Raw genomic sequence first — 22,146 nt, forward strand, 5'->3', positions numbered from 1 at the left:
TAATGTATTTGATTAAATAAAGTTCACCTGTGGTCAGGAGGCTGGGTCAACAACTAGCTGACAGGAAGTTGTAGGGAGGAGCCGGGTGGATATGGCTTTATAAGGAGGAGCGAGGCTGAGCACAACGACTTAAGAGACTAGAAGGGGGTGAGCTAGGTGATCTGCTTTCTATTCAGCCTCTCTGGGAAGCAGGATCCTACCTCAGCCTTTGAATCTTGATTTCTTTAGCGGGATGGAGATTTATATAAGTTAGTGGCTTTGAAAGAGTTGGTGCCTGAGGGGACAGAATTCCCTGGGCTTTGGCTCTTGTGGCCCAGCTGCTGCTGGGAGTGGCATAGTGGCAGTAGCTGAATAAGACAGCTGTGGCTTAAAAGACAGCAACAATTTAAAAAGAAAAACAACAAATTGGTGCCCAATGAAGGGCACAATTCTATAGTGTGATGTTTTTTCTTTTTTTGTGGGGACTGCCACCCAGCTCCCAAGTAAATCACACATAGAGGCTTATTCTTAGTTATGAATATCTGGCCTTGGCTTGGCTTATTGCTAGTCAGCTTTTCTTAACTAATTATCCCACCTGCCTTTTGTCTCTGGGCTTTTTATCCTATCTAAATCTTACTAACTCCGTGGCTGGATGGTGGCTCGTGGTGGCCCCTGGTGCCCTCCTCTTCTCATTTCTCTTCTATTTATTCTCTCAGCCTGCCATTCCTGCCTGTTCTTGCTCCTACCTGGCTATTGGCCATTTAGTTCTCTATTAGGACCACCAGGTGTTTTAGACAGGCACAGGAACACAGTTTCACAGAGTTAAACCAGTGCAGCATAAACAAAAGTCACACACATTTAAAATGGTTCTACAACAAGCCTCTGTATTCTTAACTTCATCTATCATTTCAAAATATTGCTATGAGGTAGTTGTTATTAAAATTTGTTCAAAAGCAAACAAAACAAAAACATTGGGCCAGTAAAATGTCTCAGCAGGTAAAGGTGCTTGTCACCACACCTGAGAGCCGGAGTTTAATCGATGGAATCCGCATGGTAGACTAGAGAACTGACTCTAGTACTTGGCCTCCAATAATGTGCTTTTCTGTCTATTAGCACATGGGATTTTATCTCTCATCCCTGGCTTGATTTTCTTTTGGTGGTAGTAAATGGAGGTAAATCCTGAGTATGTATTCTGAAACTGAAATAAACTCTATAGATTCCTAACATTATTGTCATTGTTATATATATATATATTGTACCTTTTAAAATTGGCCAGCTAATGGTTTTTTTTTTTTTTTTGGTTTTTACGAGACAGGGTTTCTCTGTTTTGGAGGCTGTCGGTCCAGCCTGGCCTCGAACTCACAGAGATCCACCTGCCTCTGCCTCCCGAGTGCTGGGATTAAAGGCATGTGTCACCACCGCTCGGCTCAGCTAATGGTTTTTTGTTTGTTTGCTTTTTTGGAGACATGATTTTTTTGTTTTTTTCTTTTTCTTTTTCTTTTTTTTGGGGGGGGGGTTTCGAGGCAGGGTTTCTCTATGTAGCTTTGGAGGCTGTTATGGAACTAGCTCTTGTAGACCAGACTGTTCTCGAACTCACAGAGATCCTCCTGCCTCTGCCTCCTGAGTGCTGGGATTGAAGGCGAGCACCACCACCGCCCGGCTGAGACAGGGTTTCTCTGTGTAGTTCTGGAACTCACTCAGTACTCAGTAGACCAGGCTGGCCTTGAATTCACAGAGATCCATCCACCTGCCTCTGCCTCCCCAGTGCTGGGATTATAGGCATGTGCCACCATGCCGAGCCAGCTAGTGTTTGTCAGTATAAAAGTTGTATTAATTATATCCCTCCAAGGAGGGCCTAACCCTCCCTGGGGAATGATGTGGGGATTGGGTGGGGGGCTGGGGGGGTTGGTGGAGGGACAAGGGAGGAGGGGTGGGAGAGGGAGCTGGGATTGACACGTGAAGCATGCATGTTTCTAATTTAAATAAAAACATATATTGAGGAAAAAAAGTTGTATTAATTTTGAAGAGCATGGTGTAGTGCAGTGGGCTGTTGTTGAGTCTTGACTACTATTTGAAAAATGCCACATTGTTATTTGTTAATTGGTGTCTTTGATTTTGTTCATTTTATATAGGTGGTGTATGATGGACTTTTTGGTACAAATACAAATTCAAAGTTAAGAACATTGTCCCTGCAATTTGTACATCACATTTGTATAACGTAAGTGTTATTTTTTAACTAATTATTATTTTTTAGAGTAATCAAGTTTCCTCCATCTTTCCTAAAAAGCAAACACATTTGTTTATCTTGGAGAGATTCCATTCTTTAAGATTTGTTTTTAAAATTTTGAAATTACATGTATATGGGTATGACTGTGTAGGTCTATTCGTGTGTGTGTGTGTGTGTGTGTGTGTGTGTGTGTGATGGTTCCTGCAGAGTACAGAATAAATCATTGAATCTCCTGTAGTTGAAGTTGTGTGTAGTTTGCTAGATGGCCAATGTAGGTATTGAGAACTAAACTAGGGTTCTTCGTAAGAGCAGCACAAGCTTTTACTGCTGAGTCATTTCTCTAGAACGTTTCAGTTTTTATATATTGCTTAGCCTCATTTGTTGCAATTTTTTAAAGAGATCATCTGGAAGGATATCTTGATTTTTTTATTTTTGTTTTTAAAGCTGCCCAGAAATCAAGATTAAGCCACTAGGTCCCATGCTTTTGAATGGTCTCACTAAACTAATAAATGAATATAAAGAGGTAAGTGACTTTTCTTTTAAATTTTAACATTTACCAAATATTGAATGTAATAAATCTTCCAGGCCCATCTTGATATAGTTAATGTTTAGTATTGACCTTTGTTTCCTTCCTTTTCCTCCTATCCTTCCTTCCTCCCTTCCCTCCCCCCCCGCCCCCTCTCTGTCCCTCCCTGTGTAGTTTTGGAACTTTTCCAGGATCTCTCTCTGATGACCAGGCTGGTCTTGAACTCACAGAGATCCATCTGCCTCTGCCTCCCAAGTGCTGGGATTAAAGGCGTGCGCCACCACTGCCTTTGTTTATTAACATTTAACCTTTGTTTATTAACCTTTGTTTATTAACCTTTGTTTATTAACATTTTTATTTGAAGTGGTGACAATTTCATATTCTATTGCCATTTTTGCCTTTTAAAGAAATACTTGTTAAAACTGTGATAACATCTTTAAGGATGTCATTCCTTCTCTGAGCTATGTGTAAAAGCAAATGCATTTTATGCTACTTGCCAGTCTTATATAAAATTGAAATTAATTTTATGTTTTATTTCTATCTGAAACTATTTGGAGTTGACTTGTACTGGGAAATAGTGTTAATTTTTAAGGGGCACAGATTGTACTAATTTACAATTTTATTAAAATATACTTTCAGTAAATTTTTGATTCAAGATTTCTTCGATTGTAGATTTTCAAATTCTTTTCTTTGCTTTAGTTTTTCTCACTATCATATTTCTTGAGAATATGCTTAACAGAATAGGTAAAGTGTTAAGTCTAGCTAGCATTGAGAATATGCTTAACAGAATAGGTAAAGTGTTAAGTCTAGCTAGCATCGAATTTCTCGGGGTTATTAAGCATGAGTCCATCTTTGCCATCTTTGTAGGAGTACAGGGAGAGCAGTATCTAAAGTTGGAGTTGAATTTGTATCCTAGGTCTATTCTTTGATGAACTACTCAAGTTATTTGGACTCTTTTTGTCAGAAAAAGGGATAAATTACATTATTGTATTATTCTGAAAATGAAATGAGTTAATACAGAAAATGGTTTAGCATAAGCAGGGCATATTAGATATTTCAGATGAAAACTATTGATTTATTATACACTTGGAATCTAGGGGTTTTTTCCCTCCCCTTTAATAATGCTTGGCTGTTTTTGTTGTTGTTGTTGTTGTTTTTCTCTGTGTAGTTCTAGCTGTCCTGGAACTCACTCTGTAGAACAGGCTGGCATCAAACTCAGAGATCCACCTGCCTCTGCCTCTTAAGTGTTGGGCTTAAATGTGTGCACCACCCCTCCCTGGCCATTGTTTTCTTTTAAGGTTTAATAAATGTTTTAGCATTATTTTATGGCATATATTATGAGATAAGCAGATGATTTAGAATGGCTGGTATAAATAAAAATGATTTGGAGTTTTGGAGAAAAGCTGTGTATTTCAAAATAGGTTTAGGTGTAAGCCTGTAGCCCAAGTTAGGTATGAATGTTGGACAACCCACAATCATGTCTTTATTTAAAATGCTTTTTGTGTGTGTGGTTTTTTTTTGAGTGTGTGTGTGTGTGTGTGTGTGTGTGTGTGTGTGTGTGTGTGTGGAGGTGTGCGGGTGTAGTGTGTCAACCCTCCCTTCCTCCTCTTATAACTGTTGTGGTGTAGATGACATCATTTTTCTTTTTCAGTAAGTTGGATGTTCCTGCCTCAGTCTAGATAAAGCACAGTACCTAATCTTATTTTCAGGTCTCATTTACCTACCTTCCCCGCAGGTGTGTCAGTAGAGTGGCTATTCAGATGTTGTAGGCTGAACTCTTGGGTTGAAGGGACAAAGTTTATCTGAGAGAAGTTTCACTGTGTTCTTTGTAACACCCGACTCTCAGTGTTTCTGATACTCTAAAGCTCTATCTAAATCTTGGGTGGAGGCCACTGATTTCTATAATGACTCTGACGTAGGTGATTTGTTATGGCGTAAGAAATGAAAAGAAACCAGTGTTTAGAAAATTATACTTATGCTTTTATTAGAGTTTTGTTGGGGGAGGGAAGATTGTTTCTCAGAGCAGGGATAAATTTCCCATTAAGTGCAAGTGTATTGAAGATTAATTTTGGTGTTTGAAGATGCATGATACTGAAAACACCCTAAAATTAGTGCCAGATAAGAGAAATCTTTCATGTGTGATCACTGTATTTTGGAGTGAGTTAAGGATGCAAGGTTTTGTTTGTGTTTTCTTTTTTCCTGAGTTTGGATTTACTATGTAAGACAGTGAGTGAAAGTAAAATAATACATAAAGGGTTGCTGTTTATCTTTTTTGTCTGATTTTTGTTCTTTTTTTTAATTTTTAGGACCCTAAACTGTTGTCAATGGCATATTCAGCTGTTGGAAAACTCTCCAGGTGAGTAATATTTTTTTCTGTGAGAGATATCTGTTGAAAATTGAGAAAAATTTATCTGGCACTTAGCAATGGATAGAGATAATTTGCTTTGATTGTGACAGGAAATGTATTTTATGGCAACAGGCTGTTTTGAAATGCCTTCTTTTTTGAAAAGATATGAGTCATTTAAGTTTGCCTTTGAAAATATATTACCATGTTAAATTTAGTCTTGAAATTCGGTTTTAAACTGAATTGTGTCAAAATAGCTTACCATTATGGTTGCATAATGAGTTACACTGTTGGTATTAGGTCAGCCTTAAGTGATTTTGTTGTTTCTTATCTCTAAACCTTATAGCTTCATCTGATGCTACTTATAATATTATGAGCATGAATGAATGATCCATGTTTCCCTCTGCTCAATATGATTCCCTTATTCTGAATTCTTCTTATATTGTCCTTCATTTCAAAAGAAATGCGATGTTTTCATTGGTGCCATTATGTTGCTTTAGCATCAAGCATATGCTGTGTATTGCTCTTCTCTGATGTGAAGGGGAAGACCCTTTGGGGCTCAGAAGAGAGTGACCCTAGATCAGCTTACAGGCACAGGGTTGTCACAGACTCTGTCCCTTTATATTAGCATGAAATAGCAAAGCCTCTTACTATGGCAGAGTTTCATTTAAATTGCAGTTTAGTGTCTCTTCCCTTCATGTTAATGTCTGGAATGTTAATAGAAGGAATACCCAGAAATAAATAAGCAAACAAATAAATAAATATATTTTAATGTATAATAATAATTTATATAACTGAAAAATTATATAACCACTTTAAAAAGATTTGTCTCCTGGAGAAAGTAACTTAATGATACTGATATTGTATTCAGTGTTGTGAAAGTGTGAACTGAGGAATGTTTGTATATAGTTTCATTTTCCCCCCTTTTCATCCCATGGAAATTTATGATAATGATATTCTTACATTCTCTTATAGTCGAATGCCCCATTTATTCACTAAGGATATAGCTCTTGTGCAACAGCTTTTTGAAGCCCTGTGTAAGGTAGGGAAACACACTGTGAAGTTTATACTTCTGCATGGACACTTTCCTAGAAGTCAGCTGGGAGGGAAACACCATTTTTACTGTCTTTATAGGAAGAGCCTGAGACTCGACTTGCCATTCAGGAAGCATTATCTATGATGGTTGGAGCATATAGTACCTTGGAAGGAGCCCAGAGAACCTTAATGGAGGCACTCGTGGCTTCATATTTAATAAAGGTAGGCCCAGGTATATGAATGAAAATGACTAGTAGTATATACATTTCACATTAAAAATTTTAAAGGTGGTAAGAATAAATTGCACATATTTGATGGGTATAATCTTTTAGTAAGTGTATATAACTATATACTATTCAAATTAGGATAAATTAAAAATCCCCTTTTCTGGCTTTTTTTTTTTTTTAAATCTGTAATCATTCTTCTATATCCGGGGCACCAGAACTTACCTTTTTGTATCTAACTCATTTGGTACCTGTAGAGCTACCTTTCCTCTTTATCCATATTTGGTAAGCACTATCTACCCTCAACTACTATGAGGTCAACATTTTAAGAAAGTTTGTTTTAGAAAGAAAGATTTCACAGGACTCTAAGAGATATGGAGTGAAATTATGTGGCATTTGTCTTTCTGTGCCTGTTATTGCTGCATATGACACTATTACTTTTTAAATTATTATTTTTATTTCTTAGGATTGAATCCAGGGTCTTTCTCAGGCAGAAATTCTTCTACTGAACTATACCTTTTTGCCATATTGTACAGTTTTTAGGAGGAAATTTGAATTGCTTTTCTCTATAAAACTTTGATTATTAAGGAGTATATTTACTAGTTTATATTTATTATTTATGATCAATTTTAATTCTTTATGATGGAAATATGGTTTTGGGTCAAATTATGCACAGTGATGCTTATATTTAAGCGTCTGTATGGGGAAACTCTTCTTAATGCTTTGTCTTCCAGGTTGAAAGTATCTGTCTTTATTACTCATAGCTGACCCCTACAGTCCGTTGAAGTGTAGAGTCTTGTGGTTATCACTGTTAGATAGATGCTGAAGGAAAGACAAATGAACCTGTCGGAAAAAAGCCAGTGCCATCATACATGCTCTTCTTTCACTTTTTGCTTTTCCTGGGAATATTTGTTGAACAATTTAGAATATCTACAAGCGCATATGTATGTATGTATGACATGTAATAAATAATAAATGATTAAATGTTTGCCTTAATTAGTTTTTTGCTCTCTATGTCTACAAATAGAGGAGATTCTTGGGAAAGGTAATTAGTCAAGAACATCGGTGAGATTAAGAAATGTGTTTTCTCTTAGGCTGATATGATAAAGTCATGTGATGGAATTCTTAGAGCTTGAGAAAGGCATCTAGTGTCTATGGAAATATGAAGAGCAAATTGTACATTATATACATTTAGAGTCTTGTTTGCACATGTTCCTGTTGTCATGTTCATGTGTTCATAGACGTACATCATAGGCAAAGGCTTAGACCTATCTGGAAACTCATTAGACAAGAACACTGGAAACTTTTCTAGATAACCTTATGAGCAAGAGTGATATATGTATAATGCCTTGTAAGATACCTACAGAAATGATGTGGCAGTATTACCAAGCCAAAGATAATTTAGTTTTCCTAAAGACTACTTTTAAAGCAACCAAACCTTCAGTTTAATTGAATAATTTAGTCTTTAATATCATTCTTTTTTTTTTATAGCACAGGGAATGTAAATAGAATGAATTCCAGAAGAATAAAGCATTTATTTCTTCATTTCTCAACTATTTCACTTAGGTTTGTGGCTGGATGAATATATTGGGGGAAGATACATAAAAATAAGCCTTTAGCATCAGTAAATTCTCAAACTGGTCGACTTCCTAAGTTATTAATCTAAATTAAGGGAATATATTTGCATAGTTGAGTTTCTGTTCTCAAGTCATTGATAACTTCAGAACAACCTGAAAAAGATAAGAGATATTTTTGTTCCAAAATTATAGTTAGGTCAAATTTTACCCCTTGCAAAACATTTGAATTTCACTTGTGTGACTAAGAGTGTGAAAGTAAGGGAGGCAATGACAGTGTTGCAAACTTCTCAATGACTTTGACTTCAAGTTTGGACTGGAAATGTGTGTGCCTTTTAGCTCATAAAAGCGCTCATTAAGTAATGCCAGAGACTTGCAAGCAGCATGATTCAAGATCTTAAACAGGGCTAATGCTATAGCTCAGTGGTAGAACTTGCACAGGATATGTGAGGCCCTGGATTCAATCTCCAGCTTTTGCTGTACCCCCAAAAGAGAGCTCTTGGACAGATGGTCTCTCTTGGTCTTCATTGGTTTTGGCATGTGTTTATTGATGCCAGGTGCCTGTGTGCAACTAGGTTGACTTAGGACTGGATTGAGATGCTGATAATTGATATCCCCTTTTTTGTGTGTGTTCAATAGCCTGAAGTTCAAGTTCGGCAAGTTGCTGTGAAATTTGCCAGCACGGTGTTTCCCTCAGATCATATACCTTCCAGATATTTGCTCCTACTAGCTGCTGGAGACCCGTAAGTTTACAAAGGTGTTGATTTGAATTTGGGTCACTTGAGTTTTTTTTTTTTTTCCTTCGAGACAGGGTCTGTGGCTTTGGAGCCTGTCCTGGAACTAGCTCTTGTAGACCAGGCTGGTCTCGAACTCAAAGAAATTCACCTCCCTCTGCCTCCCAAGTGCTGGGATTAAAGGTTTAGTACCACTGCCTGACCCAATTGAGTATATTTTAAAATTAGTAAAATTTATGTTGGTTGCAAACGGCTTATGAAATTTAGAAGTAATTTATTAAGGAGTTAAAAGTATACCCCTTCAGGTGACCTACAGTCATATAACTATATATTTATATATTGAATTAACATGTATATCAATAATATATGATAAGAAATCATTTTGTGTATCTAATGTTAATTTTAAAATGAGGTTTGCATATTAGTGAATTACATTGCTGTAATTCCACTGTGTATTTTTTTCATGTGACTAATGTGCTACCTACGACATAATGAGGCACCTTTTTTCATCATTTAAATAGTTTGAAATTGAAAAATGATTATGTAAATGCAGTAAAATATATGTGTGCATATTTTAACAACTCTTATCTGTTTTATAGTCATTGACATCTTAACTAGTGTGAAGTATTCTAATATCTGCTCTAATCTAATCACTTTTTCTTTCAAATAAGATTATCATATTTTAAAGTCTCATTTATGATGTATCTCCAAATAAAATTAAGCTTTTTATCATTTGAATATCTACTTGTTACTTGAGAATTTTAATTGGTTTAACTGTATGCATTTGGTATGAATTGTCTATATTTTGCTATATTTTATCTGAGTTCACTGATGACAGGTCCTGATTTGATTTCTGATCTTGATTTCCTTCTTACTCATTTGCATTTCAATTTGGCTTTAGTGGTTTGGATTGGTAATCTTGTTTTTGCTGATTTTTTTTTTCCTCCAGCTATTTGCTAGATATCCTAGTGTCTGTGAGCTAAGGTAGCAATTGATGTTAGAAAAAGATTTCAGTCCAGGAACTTAGGCAAACCTTAACCAGTATTTTTATTTATACCACAAAAACCAAAACATGACTAATTTAGTATTTCCCCTTTTTAGTTTAGTAAAATTGTTTTGTTCAGGTGTTCTCAGTTGTCCTCTGGCAGTTTGAGGCTTTGCCTGCTTATTCCTCCTGTCACTCTGTAAGGTGCTCGTAGAGTTGGTGACCAGTTCAGAGGTCGTCCAGGAGTTTATAGAAGAGAAGCTGTGACGTCACTTTTGTAGGTGTCCTGAAATAGATGGCTTTATAGTTGTTTATATTCATGCTGTTCACTTACCAGTTTCTGTAGAATTGTAGACATCCTGCCGAGAAGGGCAGAGTTAAGGAGGATGTAACACAGGACTCTGTGTTGTAAGTTGTTAGCGATTTAGTCTTAATAAGAGGAAGGCACACAAACAGGTGTTTACATTGTGAGTTGCAGTAATTAATCTGTCTTGTTTTTTCCCTGTGACTAGAAGTTAAAAATGTAAGCCACGTGGTTCTCCAGATCTCATTAAATTACCAAATGTTGTAATTTTTTTTTACTGCTTCTATAGCCAAAAATTTACTCAAGACATTTTGTTAGAACTCTAGCTGTTAAATAAACTTTGTTTTCATTCTTCAAGTGATGACTCTCCATTTGTCAAAGTTTATTTTTTAATTCTTATTTGTCTTTCTGAAAGACGAGAAGAAGTCCACGGGGAAGCGCAGCGTGTGCTACGATGTCTCCCTGGTAGAAACAAGAAGGAAAGTGCTGCTAAGCAGATGCCGTCATTTCCAGAAATGGTGTATTACATCCAAGAGAAGGTAGGGGTTCTGACTATAGGTAATTAGTTTGAAACACATGATATTGGTGGAAGTAAAAGTTAACATTCTAAAGGGAAAAGTGCAATAATTAAATAGTAAAGTTCCTAGCAATCATAGTATTTACACTAAGAGGGAACTACAAAATAAGGAGAGAAATATAATTCTTACATATGATCGATTTGTTTAGCCTAAATATGACTGATTTGTAATTCTTTTAATGCTTGTTTGCATTTGAATATGTTAAAATTCTCCTTTGGTATGGCATAGTTAAAAACACATCTTGAAAAAGAATAAGTTTGCTTGTTTTTCTATTCCCTCTTTCTTAAGGTATCATAAATGTAAGGATGCTTTAGAGCAGGTGAGAGTTTTCTCACTATGACTGTTCCACAGTCTCTTGTGGATCTCTGCTCTGCAGTGTTTCTGTGGCTGAGCCAGAAGAACATTGGCAGTAGTAACCTCAGCACTGACTGCCCCCTTCTTACCTTGGTGTTATTTTGATTATGTTAGAGAATAGCTAGCATTTTGAGTATGAGGTACATGTGCAATATAAAATGTTTTGTTTAGAAAAGACAAATACAGGTAGTTGTTTTTCTGTTTTATTTAGAAAAGACAAATGCATGGGATGGAGAGATAGCTGTGTGATTAGGAGCAAATACTGCTCTTGTAGTAGACCTGAATTTGATTTCCAGGACTGTCTGTGGCTACAGCTCTAGAGGATCCAGTGCCATCTGTGCTCTGTGAGGCCTTGCACTCTTGTGCACACACCCACACCCAGATACACATGCATTCACATAATCGAAAATGTGAATCCCCAGCTTTAGAGCTAGAGAGAAGGCTTAGCAGTTAAGAGCATTTGCTCCCTTGAAGAGGACATGGGTTTGGTTGCCAGCATCCACGATGCCTCACAATTATTGTACTCTAGTTCCTAAGGGTTGTGTGTGCGTACCACACACTTAGATATGTTCAAGCAAAACATACATATATATAAAAGGAAAAACCTTGAAAAAGTCAAATGAAAGGAGCTAGAGAGATGGCTCATGAGTTAAGAGCACTGGTTTTTCTCTGCTGGAATCTGGGTTTGATTCCCAGAGTCCACATGGTAGTTCACAACCTTCTGTAGCTCCAGTTCCAGGGGATATGATGTTCTCTTGTGGCCTCACAGGCACTGCATGGATGTGGTGCACAGACACACATGGCAAACACCCATATACATAGAGTAAAATAAGCCTGAAAAACCAGCAACCCCCCCCAACCCAAAATCCTGAAGAAAAATGAAAGTCAACAGTACTAATTAATATAGCTAGAAGCACAGTTATTTTCAACTGAATTAAGAGAACAATTTTCAGAAATTTAATTTGTTTTGGGCTCATTTTTATTAGGCTTCCCATCGAATGAAAACTCCAGTCAAATACATGACGGGAACCACTGTCCTTCCATTTAACCCAGCAGCATTTGGAGAGGTAGGACTTCGTTGTCTTTATGTAGTGGCTATGAAAACTAATATCACACCTAAGCTGCTTATGATCCTTTTGCTTTATAGTAAACTCTCATGCTGTCATTGTTCATTTAGGGTATTTGTTTTGAGAAACAAAACTCAGTATTTGGTAATTTGTGTTGTTTTAATTCATAGTTAACTGGCTGAGGTTTCCTACTCACCCCCAGGCCCTGTACCAGGAATCAAACCTAGGGCCTTAGAAATTCCAGCCAAGTACTCTACTGCTGAGTCTCACCCCCAGATTCCCAGTCCCTAGGACAGAACGAGGTGCTCTGCATTGGTTACTGAATGGCTTTTGGAGCAAGTTAGATTTGACTTTTAAAGTCAACATGCTATTGAAATTGCTAAGGTTTTCTTGGCAAGATAGGACTTATCACCTTTATTGAGAGGATTAATTTATCATATCTAAGGTAGATTTTCTATATTAAATTACTGATTTGTACCATTATAATCTTAGAGTAAGAAGATGGCTAGGGGTGTAGCTCCTTGGTATAGTGTAACTCAGTGTCTAAAATAGCTTCAATCTCAGAATGAAGAAGAAAAAGAAAAGTCTTTATTAAAAAAAAAAAAACACATCTGGATTTGTGAATTTTTTTTACACTTTTTGTCAAATTATGTTAATTCAGTTAGCATATTGAGTCATGCTTCCTGGCTTTCATTAAGATTATGTAATGTTTTATGAAGGAGGGTGGGGAAAGTGTAATCTGAAAATTGTTGCTTTGAAGAATACGCCCCCCACACTGACTTTTTAATAAGTTGGTATTTCTCATCCTTCTGTTTTAGATAATTCTGTACTTGCGAATGTGCCTGGCTCACAGTGCAGGGGTGGTGCCCACCTCCCAGAGTTTGGCTGATATGCAAGATCACGCTCCAGCCATTGGACGGTACATACGGACGTTGATGTCAAGTAGCCAGGCAACAGCTTCATCTTCTAATAAGAGTGGAGAAACCAATCCTGTTCAGATCTACATTGGTCTGCTTCAACAGCTGTTAGCAGGTGTTGGAGGTAGGAACTTAATCATACTGAGAAAAAATGTTAAAGCAACTAAGCAAAGTGTTAATTTTACCTTTGTCTTCAATATTTGTACATCTGACTCCAATGGATAGATTTCAAACCAATGATCACACAAATGACCCTGGTTAAACTCACTGGGCCTCAAAATGTAATAAAAAGATATTAGTTTGGGAAAAGGACTTGAAGGTAGGAGAGGTGGTGTGTGTCTGTGTGTGTGTGCGCGCGTGTGCGGGCACGCACATGTGCAATAATAGGGATGAGAGAAATAAATAGAGGGTTGGGAGTTACACTAATCAGAATATACTATATACATATATGACATTGTCCAAAAGTAAATTCAATAAAAATTATACAAAATTGAATTTTAGACAATACTAAGAATTTACAGCACATCTATTTCAACTTTCTTGACTTCTGTACCTAAATATTAACCCTTGTTTACTTTCTAAATTTACCTGATTTATCCTTGATACAGTTTTCATTTCAGAAAGAAATGTTAATATAGATACATATTTTGTCTTGGAAGTAGAGATGAAGAGCAGTACATCCTTTTGATAACTGACTTGCTTTCTATATTTAGAATTTAATTTTTCCATTTTTAGGCTGGAATTTGTGATTAAGCAGTGTATTACATTTGAGAGGAATTTAGGGATTTCTGTATATTCACTCTTTTTCATGAAAGTTAAAAATGGTTCTGAATTCTTATTTAGGTTTGCCAGTCATGTACTGTCTATTGGAAGCTGTGTCAGTGTATCCAGAAAAATTGGCTACCAAATTTGTAGACAAAACGGAATGGATCAAGGTATGTCCTCATTACATGTTTATTTCTCGAAGAATTCAGATATTTCCAACTAATTGAAAGATCTCTTTCTTGCTACCAGTCTTTTTTTTTGTGTGTGTGTGTGTGGTTTTTTCGAGACAGGGTTTCTCTGTGTTGTTTTGGAGGCTGTCGGTCCAGCCCAGCCTCGAACTCACAGAGATCTGCCTGCCTCTGCCTCCCGAGTGCTGGGATTAAAGGCGTGCACCACCACCGCCCGGCTCTTGCTACCAGTCTTAATATGCCCTTTACTACCTTGAAGTCATTTAAAAAATTTTCCACAACCAGATACTGGAAAACATTTAGGTCAGCATTCCTTGTGATCCATCTTGGGGATGCTGGGAAATGAATTTAAGAATCATCAATTAAGCCGGGCGTTGGTGGCGCACACCTTTAATCCCAGCACTCGGGAGGCAGAGACAGGCAGATCTCTGTGAGTTCGAGGCCAGGCTGGACCAACAGCCTCCAAAACAGAGAAACCCTGTCTTGTAAAACCAAAAAAATTAAAAAAATCATCAATTAAAATTTTTTTTGCTTCAAAATATTTTATAATAATAGGCGTATATATTTTGAAAACTACATTTACATTGTATATTTATTTGTCAATAAGATACTTCTTTTCTGTAATTGTGTCATGCCTCCTCAAATTGTCTCAGTTTCCTGCCCTGCTTCTCTGATGAACAAAAAAAGGCAGCAGTAGTTTTGTGGGGTGAAACCTTCTATATTGCTTATGCATATATACATAAAACAATGCATTTTAAATGTTTTCCCTTTTATACAAAAGAGAGAGAGCACACTGTTGGCACAGTTTTGTATTTTTTTTACTGGATAGTAAAGCTTGTGGCTAATCTTGTAACTATGGAGAAAACTTTTTTTTAACAGTGTTACCATTTTCCATTGCTTGGTTAATTCTTGATTCTTACTACTGACCATTTAGGATTCTTATCTGCTACAGTGAATATATTTAATACTATTTTTCATACAAAGAAATACAATATATTATTTTCATTGCAAACAGAATTTATTGTATTTCATAGGAGAGATGTAAGAGTAAGAAGTGTATTTTTTAGATTTCCCAGATGTGGAAAGCACGTGTCTATAATTTTGATAATGACTACCCTTATGTGGTCAGTACTAAGTTATGCTACCAGCTCAAGTGAGAGTGTTCCTTCGTAATAATACCAAAGATGTTATCAAGTATACCAAATAAAAATGTAAGTGAAATTTGAATTTTAAATTAGTCTTATTAATAAAAATATGATTCATACAGTTGTAGGTCTCTGTGCTTTGTAATTAATTCTTTTTGGAAACTGTAGCTTGAGTTATGGTAAAATCTATAGATTTTATTTATTTATTTATTCATTGTTTTTGGTTTTACGAGACAGGGTTTCTCTGTATTGTTTTGGAGGCTGTTGGTCCAGCCCGGCCTCAGACTCACAGAGATCTGCCTGCCTCTGCCTCCCGAGTGCTGGAATTAAAGGCATGCACCACCACCACTGGCTATAGATTTTATTTTTGAGTCTTTTTTTTTGTTTTGTTTTGTTTTGTTTTGTTTTTCGAGACAGGGTTTCTCTGAATTGTTTTGGAGGCTGTCCTGGAACTCACTCTGTAGACCAGGCTGGCCTCGAACTCACAGAGATCCGCCTGCCTCTGCCTCCCGAGTGCTGGGATTAAAGGCGTGCGCCACCAACGCCCGGCATTAGATTTTATTTTTGAATGTGAATATAGGAATATAGTTTGTTAAGAGATACTAGTTTTATATTTTTCTTGAAAAGATTTGGTCATCTGAAAGTACTTATTTAAAAAGGGTTTTCATTCTTTGTGAATATTTTCTAATTTAAACTAATCTTGTGAATGTTAATCACTTAATAGACGGTAAAAGCTTTCTATTATATGAAGAGAAACCAGACTTTGAGTTTGATTCTAAGGCCTATTGTTACTTATGAACTCCTGCGTTTTATAATCTACAAGATAATAAAGGTTTTCAGGGCTTTTGTTTGTTTCTTTTTGAGACAGAGTTTCTCTTCGTATCCCTGGCTGTCCTAGAACTCAATATGTAGACCAGGCTGGCCTTTAACTCTGAGATCCACCTGCCCCTGCCTGCTGAGTGCTGGGACTATAAGCTTGTGTTGTTTATTTTATTTGAAAAAACAATTATGCTGGAGTTTGAAAACAAAACAGGACTTTGCACATGGTAGGCAGGCATTTTATCTCTGAACCACAACTATAGCCCCTTTGTATTTTTAAATAGTGGGAAAAAAATAACAAAGGACATTATTCCATGGCATACAGGCTGTAGTTCTCATTTTATTGGAGCACAACTTTGTCTATCCCTTTAAGAATATTATCTGTGACTCTTTTGTGAACAGTGGCAGAATGGAGTACTCCCAAGAGTGACTAGATAGTCCACAGAAGAGTCTTGATTTATCATAGAAAAAAAATTTGCTGCTCTGTATTTTAAATCATCTACATTTATTTTACCTGTTTTAATGAACATGCATCTATGATTTTTTTTTGTTTTTTTGCTGTTGTTTTGAGACAGGGTTTCTCTGTGTAACAGTTCTGGCTGTCCTTGAACTTCTTTGTAGACCAGGCTGGTCTTGAACTCACAGAAATTCACCTGTTGCTGTCTCCCAAGTGCAGGGATTAAAGGCATGAGCCACCACCCAGCTAAATTTTTTTTGTATATAATTTCAGTTCCTTAATTGTTTTCTTTTTATTTATTTTACATGTTAATAAAAATATAATTATATCACTTTTCCATTTTTTCACCTTTTAACCCTTCCCATGTTCCTCCTCAACTCCCAAATTGATAGCCTCTTTTCTATTATTATTATGTTTTATATATATGTATGTGCCTGTAGATATACATGTGTATACACACACACACATACACACACAAATACAAATATATACATACAATCTGATGAGTCCATTTTTGTTGTTTGTGTGTATATGATTTCAGGGCTGACCACTTTGTATTGGATAACCATTCAGGGAGCTCATCCCTGGGAGAGGCTAATTCTCCCTCAGCAATCATTGGTTGCCTGTAGTTCTTTGTCTAGGGGTGGGACCTGGTAAGATTTCCCTCTGCTGTGTTAGCATGTCCATTGATATTGTCATTGTTTGGGTCATGTTTATCCAGCTACTTTGAAGAGAGGCAGTCTTGGTATTCTGACTCTTACAACACCCCTACCTCACAACCTCTTTTTGTGATGTTACCTGAGTCATAGAGTCAGGAGCCGCATATGTGTCCATTCAGACTGGACTCCCTCACAATCCATTGATGTTTGCATTGTGTTCAGTTGTGGTTTTCTCTAATGTGGTCTCCATTTGTTATAGAGAGAAGCTATTTGATGAGACATAGCTATAAGTACCTCTGGGTATAGGGATATTATTTAGACTGTAGTTAGGAATTACCCTTGCCTAAGTGATGATAGTAGATTTTCTTCTAAGACCTCACTAGTCCTGGGTAGTTGGCTAGGTTTCTAGGACCAGGCATGATTTCCCTTCTGTTGGATAGGCCTTGAGTCCATTTAGACAGCTACTGTTACCACTGACATGTGGATGCCATTATTGCACCTTTACAGATATCTTGCTATGCTGGCCATTGTTGTGGATCATAGGTGTCATGGTTGAATAGGACTATTAATTGTTTCCCTCCCTTGGCAGCTTGCATAGTACTTTCTGGTACTGTGGAAGCTAGACTGCAGGAAGGAGGATTTCAGGTTAGATCCATTTTAAATATTAAACTTGTTCTTTGATAATTTCATACACAAACATAATACATTCTGATAGTTCTCTCCCCCATTCTTTTATTTTCCTCTCACTCTATACCCTCTTCCATCCCACCACCAGCCTCTTTCCCATTCATGACTTTTGGATTTTTTTTTATTTTTTGTGACCATTTAGTTTAACCAAGGCCATATGTGTGACCTTTGTATTGTAACTGTCAATTGGAGCCTGGAAGTGTCATTTTGTTTGGAAAATAATAGTTTCTTGCATTATATTTTTCATGGATACCAATAGATTGAATGTTAAATATATCATTTACTTTTATAACTTTAAATGTCAGTTGTTGTCAGCAGGGAGATGGTTGTGAATCATGTCTCTCTCTTCTGTGTTGCTCAGAGTCTGATGAGTAGCAGTAAAGAAGAAATGCGTGAACTGGCGGCTTTGTTTTATTCTGTGGTTGTGTCAACAGTGTCTGGAAATGAACTAAAGTCAATGATAGAGCAACTTATAAAAGCTACGAAAGACAATCATGTATGTTAATCAGTTTTATCTTTCTTTGTTATTTAAATAAAATAACTTTGTATTTTTACAAAATGTAGGAACCCATATCTGAAACTCAGGCACTGTTATTAGTCCTGGGGCAAGTTTTCTTTTTTTATGCCAACAGATTTATCCAATTTGAGATCAAAGTACTATTATGACAAGACTTAGGAGCCCCTTTGCTAGAAAGGATTATTTTCTCCTTTGTGCCTATAAGCTAGTGAAACAGTAAGAAATTTTGACATTTTGTTTCTAACCAGTTTTTCTCTCAGTTCTGGAAATATACCTACACGAGTGGACTGACCTGATTTTGTTAGAGTTTTTGAGCCTGGGTTTCACTGTGTAGCCCAGGCTGCTTTCAAACTTGAGAATGTCTTCTTAGCATGTGCCACCAGATCTCACCTTTGTTCTCCTTCTTTTTCAGTAGGGTTAGGGGTTTTACAAAGTATCTGATTGTGCCTTTAGTTTTTAGGTTTCCATTTATAAAGTAAGCTTACAAATTCTTAGCCTTTATAAGTAAAAATTGAGATAAATGTGTTGATTCAGTCACTTCACTTAGTAGATTTTAATCTGTATCTGAAAAGTACTATTTTAGGTAATGTGCACTTTGTGGTAGCCAATTATTTAGGAATCCCTACAACTGCCTGGTGTTTAATTATTAGCTCTCCCAACCCTCATCTCTGCTGCTGCCACTTAATACCTACAGAAACATCTACAGAAAAGCAAACTTGATTAGTGTATTGCCTACCTTGTATTTGGAGATTTTAGTAGGTAGGAAAAGGACAGTTCAATGTATTTTGTTGGCAGTATAGAGAAGTTATCCTTTAATATTATGATAATTAGCTGTATTGTGGTATAAACAAGAAGGAAGTATAATGGGTTGGAGTGATTTTCAATGGTTAAAAGCACTTGTTGCTCTTATAGAGGACCTGGGTTCAATTCCCAGTACCCACGTGACACCTCACAACCATATGTAACTCTGGTTCCAGGGATCTGGCACCCTTATCTGGTCTCTTGGGGCACTGTGTGAACATGATGCATAAGCATACATTGAGGCAGACTCTCATATACATAAAAGAAAAATTAAATGACCCAGAAAGTATACATACTACAGAAGCGTATTTAAAAAGTCACCTGACTCACAGTTGGAGGTTGTATGAAATTAAAGTATCTAAATCTGGGCATGAGCTTAACTTCTCAGCATTCTCTGTTAGAAACTCTTGTTAGAAATTGTTGTTGCTTAAGTTTGATTCATTGACTTCCAGTAGAATCATTTTGTTTTGTAGCCTTAGGTTTTATCAGAGACATTATTCTAACAGCAGTTATTTCAGTATATCTTTTCATGTGTGAGGTAGAAACAGTGCTGTCATGTTATTAAATCCAGAGCCCTGAGGTACAGCATGGGTCCTTGCTGGCACTGGGATTCACTGTGGGAAGATACTTGGCTAAGAAGAGAATGCGAATGGCAGAGCAGCGCGACCTGGAGACAGATGCTGACCTCTTGCCTGAGCAGGAGGACCTCATCCGGAGTGCTACAGAAATAATAGGTTAGTGTCTGTGCTGGATTTGCTGCTGCAGGGTTAGAATTGTGTTATTTTTAATAAGCTATTCATGTTTCTTCTTATAACAATGTACTTTAAAGGCACAAGCTTTCCCATAAAATAACCTATTTTCTCCATGTTTTTATATTCCAGTGGAATTTATGTTAATAAGTAAAACACTAACATTCAGGGACACTTAAATCGTATTGTCATGTGTCTTACTATAACATAAATGTCAACAAGTGGTCAGCCAGGAAACATAGACGTTGATTTTCTGTTGCTGCTTTGAAAAAGTCAATACATGGCTGATGGCTATAAACCATAAGAATAACTAGTGTGCTACTCTACCTTCTCTGTTTCTAAATGTGCTTACAGGTTCATTTTTAGACAGTACATCACCTCTGTTGGCAATTGCTGCCTGTACAGCCCTGGGTGAAATTGGCAGAAATGGTCCTCTCCCCATCCCCAGTGAAGGATCTGGATTTACCAAACTGCATCTGGTAGAAAGCTTACTCAATAGAATCCCTTCCAGTAAAGAAACTAATAAGGCAAGCCTTTCTTTATTCTTTCCCTTCTAGAATTCTGTGTTTTTGTTCCTAGTTGTACAAACTAACAAAACCAAGTTATTCTGAGTATAGTCATCTAATCCACATCCATCCATGCACACTGACGCTAGAATAAGGTTTTACTAATGTGTTAAAAATGATAAGGATGTAATTTTGATAAAGGTATTTGCTTTTTTAAAATTTGCTTTTGAGAAAGACATGTATAAACTGATTTGTATGTTATCTTTTGACCCAGTTATTCTAATTTATTTAGCTCCTTAACAGTTAGTTTTAATTTCAGTAAAATTAAAAGTGCATTGAAGAATCATTTTTGTCATGCAAAAGCTGAATAATAAAATGCTCAGTTTCATGGTTTGTATAATTTTAGGGCAGGGCTAAATTTTACTGTTTTACAGTAAGTTTGGTTTGAAGAAATGTAGGTATTAGGAATCATTGTGAATAATCTGAGAATAAGAACAGTTGTAGTTTTTTAAGTTGAGATAACTGTTTTCATAGACTTTAAAACATTTTTGTAATTAAAGTACCTGATGTTGAAGATTAAGATGCTTTAATGAGTGGAGGAATACTAGTTTACTATAAGTTTTTAAAAAAACATTATAGTATTGTTCTTTGCTTAGCTGCTATTTCAAACCAAGGCAATTATACTGTATAGTTTTCTTTTTAGCGATTATTAATCAGTTTTGTTAGCCGTTGATGACTACTGCAATTACCCAAGGAGTATGCTATAGGTTTCTTGTGTATTAAAATTAAGTCTTTACAAAAATGTGGTGTCATTTCTCTGTGAGATAGCACAAGAGTTTCAGAGAGCTGATATCCAAAGGCTACTAAGTAGTATAGATAATTTTGTGCCTGCAAACCACATTTCCAGCCTTAACAGTTTAAATACTAAGTATAAGGCTTTATTTTTAATTTTTAATTTCTATAGGTATAGGCCCTTAATGGTTTTTTTCTCATAATACTGTAGTATTGGGCACTTTCGTAATATTGTAGGAATCGGTATATTAGGCAGATTGATGGCCTCTTCCTGTCGTCTCACTTGGAAATACTGCTTTGAGATAAAGATGTTATTTAATTTGTTAAAAAATTTAAAAAAAGGATCTGTGTTCTTCCAGATGAAAGAACGAGCAATCCAAACATTGGGCTATTTTCCAGTTGGGGATGGGGATTTTCCCCACCAGAAACTCCTTTTGCGAGGCCTGATGGATTCTGTGGAGGTATTTATATTGTTACTGAAATAATTTTTTTTAGTTTTGCTTACTCTGGAGATTTTTAAATTTTGTTTTATTGGAGGTTTATTCGTTTATGTGTATGGATATTCTTTTTGTGCCCCTCATGCAGTGCCCACAGAGTCCAAAAGAGGGTGTTGGGTCCCCTGAAACTGTAGTTATAAATGGTCTTTAGTCACTATGTGAGAACTGGGGTTCTCTGGAAGAATAGTCAGTATTCTAAAGCACTGAACTATCTCTCAATTTCCTACTTTGAGGTTTTTTTTTTTTTTTTTTTCGAGACAGGGTTTCTCTGTATTGTTTTGGAGGCTGTCCTGGAACTAGCTCTTGTAGACCAGGCTGGTCTCGAACTCACAGAGATCCGCCTGCCTCTGCCTCCCAAGTGCTGGAATTAAAGGCGTGCGCCACCAACGCCCGGCGAGGTTTTTTTTTTTTTAAAAAAGAATTAAACATTCATTCCTTTATCATGTATTTAATTTTGAGTGCTAGCTTTTTGCTTGGTATTGTGTTAGACATAGCTCTATGAATTGTATGTTTGGTAAAGACTCATTATTTTTGAGTAGAACATTGTATAGTAGAAATAAAAGAAACCAATTAGCCCTCTGTGGAGAGTTGGTTGAGTTACTGATGCCCATTGTAGTGGGAAAATTTACTAGTGAATACTAGTAAATTGTGATAAGTGTCTTAGCATGACCTAATCTCGCTTCTGCCTACCTCACATTTCTATACCGTTCTCTTTG

General features: G+C 36.5%; 1 protein-coding gene across 7 annotated transcripts in view; it reads left to right on the top strand.

The window, feature by feature from the left end:
• Positions 1 to 22,146, top strand: part of Ecpas (Ecm29 proteasome adaptor and scaffold) — a 114,073-nt gene that overhangs the window by 59,731 nt on the left and 32,196 nt on the right. For all 7 annotated transcript variants that reach the window (XM_040737895.1, XM_040737890.1, XM_040737883.1 and 4 more), the window contains 14 exons: positions 2,112 to 2,197; positions 2,651 to 2,729; positions 5,039 to 5,088; positions 6,052 to 6,118; positions 6,211 to 6,333; positions 8,549 to 8,652; positions 10,348 to 10,471; positions 11,851 to 11,931; positions 12,750 to 12,972; positions 13,692 to 13,783; positions 17,930 to 18,064; positions 19,458 to 19,620; positions 19,990 to 20,162; positions 21,293 to 21,394. In XM_040737895.1, the coding sequence (XP_040593829.1) occupies positions 2,112 to 2,197; positions 2,651 to 2,729; positions 5,039 to 5,088; positions 6,052 to 6,118; positions 6,211 to 6,333; positions 8,549 to 8,652; positions 10,348 to 10,471; positions 11,851 to 11,931; positions 12,750 to 12,972; positions 13,692 to 13,783; positions 17,930 to 18,064; positions 19,458 to 19,620; positions 19,990 to 20,162; positions 21,293 to 21,394 (1,602 nt within the window). The remainder of the gene's footprint in view (positions 1 to 2,111; positions 2,198 to 2,650; positions 2,730 to 5,038; positions 5,089 to 6,051; positions 6,119 to 6,210; positions 6,334 to 8,548; positions 8,653 to 10,347; positions 10,472 to 11,850; positions 11,932 to 12,749; positions 12,973 to 13,691; positions 13,784 to 17,929; positions 18,065 to 19,457; positions 19,621 to 19,989; positions 20,163 to 21,292; positions 21,395 to 22,146) is intronic.

Source organism: Mesocricetus auratus, unplaced genomic scaffold, assembly GCF_017639785.1.
Source record: "Mesocricetus auratus isolate SY011 unplaced genomic scaffold, BCM_Maur_2.0 Super-Scaffold_6730, whole genome shotgun sequence".
NCBI lineage: Eukaryota > Metazoa > Chordata > Mammalia > Rodentia > Cricetidae > Mesocricetus > Mesocricetus auratus.